This window comes from Penaeus monodon, chromosome 25, assembly GCF_015228065.2.
Source record: "Penaeus monodon isolate SGIC_2016 chromosome 25, NSTDA_Pmon_1, whole genome shotgun sequence".
Taxonomy (NCBI): Eukaryota; Metazoa; Arthropoda; class Malacostraca; order Decapoda; family Penaeidae; genus Penaeus; species Penaeus monodon.
In genome coordinates, this window is record NC_051410.1 from 39,555,845 (window position 1) to 39,556,723 (window position 879).

At 32.4% G+C, this 879-nt stretch overlaps 1 protein-coding gene across 1 annotated transcript in view; it reads right to left on the reverse strand.

Moving 5' to 3' along the window:
- LOC119589402 (vesicle transport protein GOT1B-like) overlaps positions 1-489 on the reverse strand; it is a 14,000-nt gene extending 13,511 nt beyond the window's left edge. The window contains exons 1-2 of the mRNA XM_037938016.1: positions 432-489; positions 28-56 (exon numbers count right to left, since the gene is read on the reverse strand). Coding sequence (XP_037793944.1) covers positions 28-56; positions 432-489 — 87 coding nt within the window. The remainder of the gene's footprint in view (positions 1-27; positions 57-431) is intronic.
- Positions 490-879: the final 390 nt, after the last annotated feature.

Genomic DNA, 879 nt, shown 5'->3' on the forward strand with positions numbered 1-879 from the left:
TGCTAAATAAACACCATAACTTCCCACTTGCACCATATAACCATTGCCACAAATATCTGCTTTTGTAATCCTCTATAAAAACATCATGGAATCTGACCACTAGTTTTTTTTATAGCAATCCCTTCATCTCATCATTGACCACAAGTGACAAATCCAAGTCATATCAGCTTTATGGGTTAAACAATTTTTATCCATTTTTATTTTTTATCATCAAGGTAAAAGAGAATTTGTGATTCATTGATATTAATGAATCTGATATTAATGGGCTGCATTTGATGCGTAGTATACGACATACAATTTATCATGGAAAAAAAAATAAAAATTTCAATAATAAAGTGTCACAAATTAAAGCATTAATCAAAATCTATAACCACCAGCTGTCTCTTTAAACACCAAAAAACGCCACCAAATCCTAATCAGCAAAACCAAACCATCCAGGTTTATCTTCCCAAAGGTATATGTGGGGGAGGATATTTTGTCTCTAGCCATGGAAGTCGAAACAATTGCTATGCTCTACTGGTTTTCAAGAAACCTTGATAAAACACTTTTGTAAGGAGAGTTATTGGCAGTGGAGCCCCTAAGAAATTATTTGTTTCTTTACCTGCAAGATATTAACATAATCATTGATGGTATATTCTATATCTATATACTTTGTCTACCCCCAAATTTCCTTCTTTTCATGCCCTCCCCAGCTATTGAGGCCAATAACGTCACTATAGTCACTATCGGGACACTATATTTCATAACAATTAGTGATTGATTTCATCATTATAGTGACTGCATATCTGTTTTAAATTTACAGGTATTTTTACAGTACCCATTTTATTTATTAAGTTGGTACCTAAATAATTACTTTCCCAATTTAACTCAATCCATTTG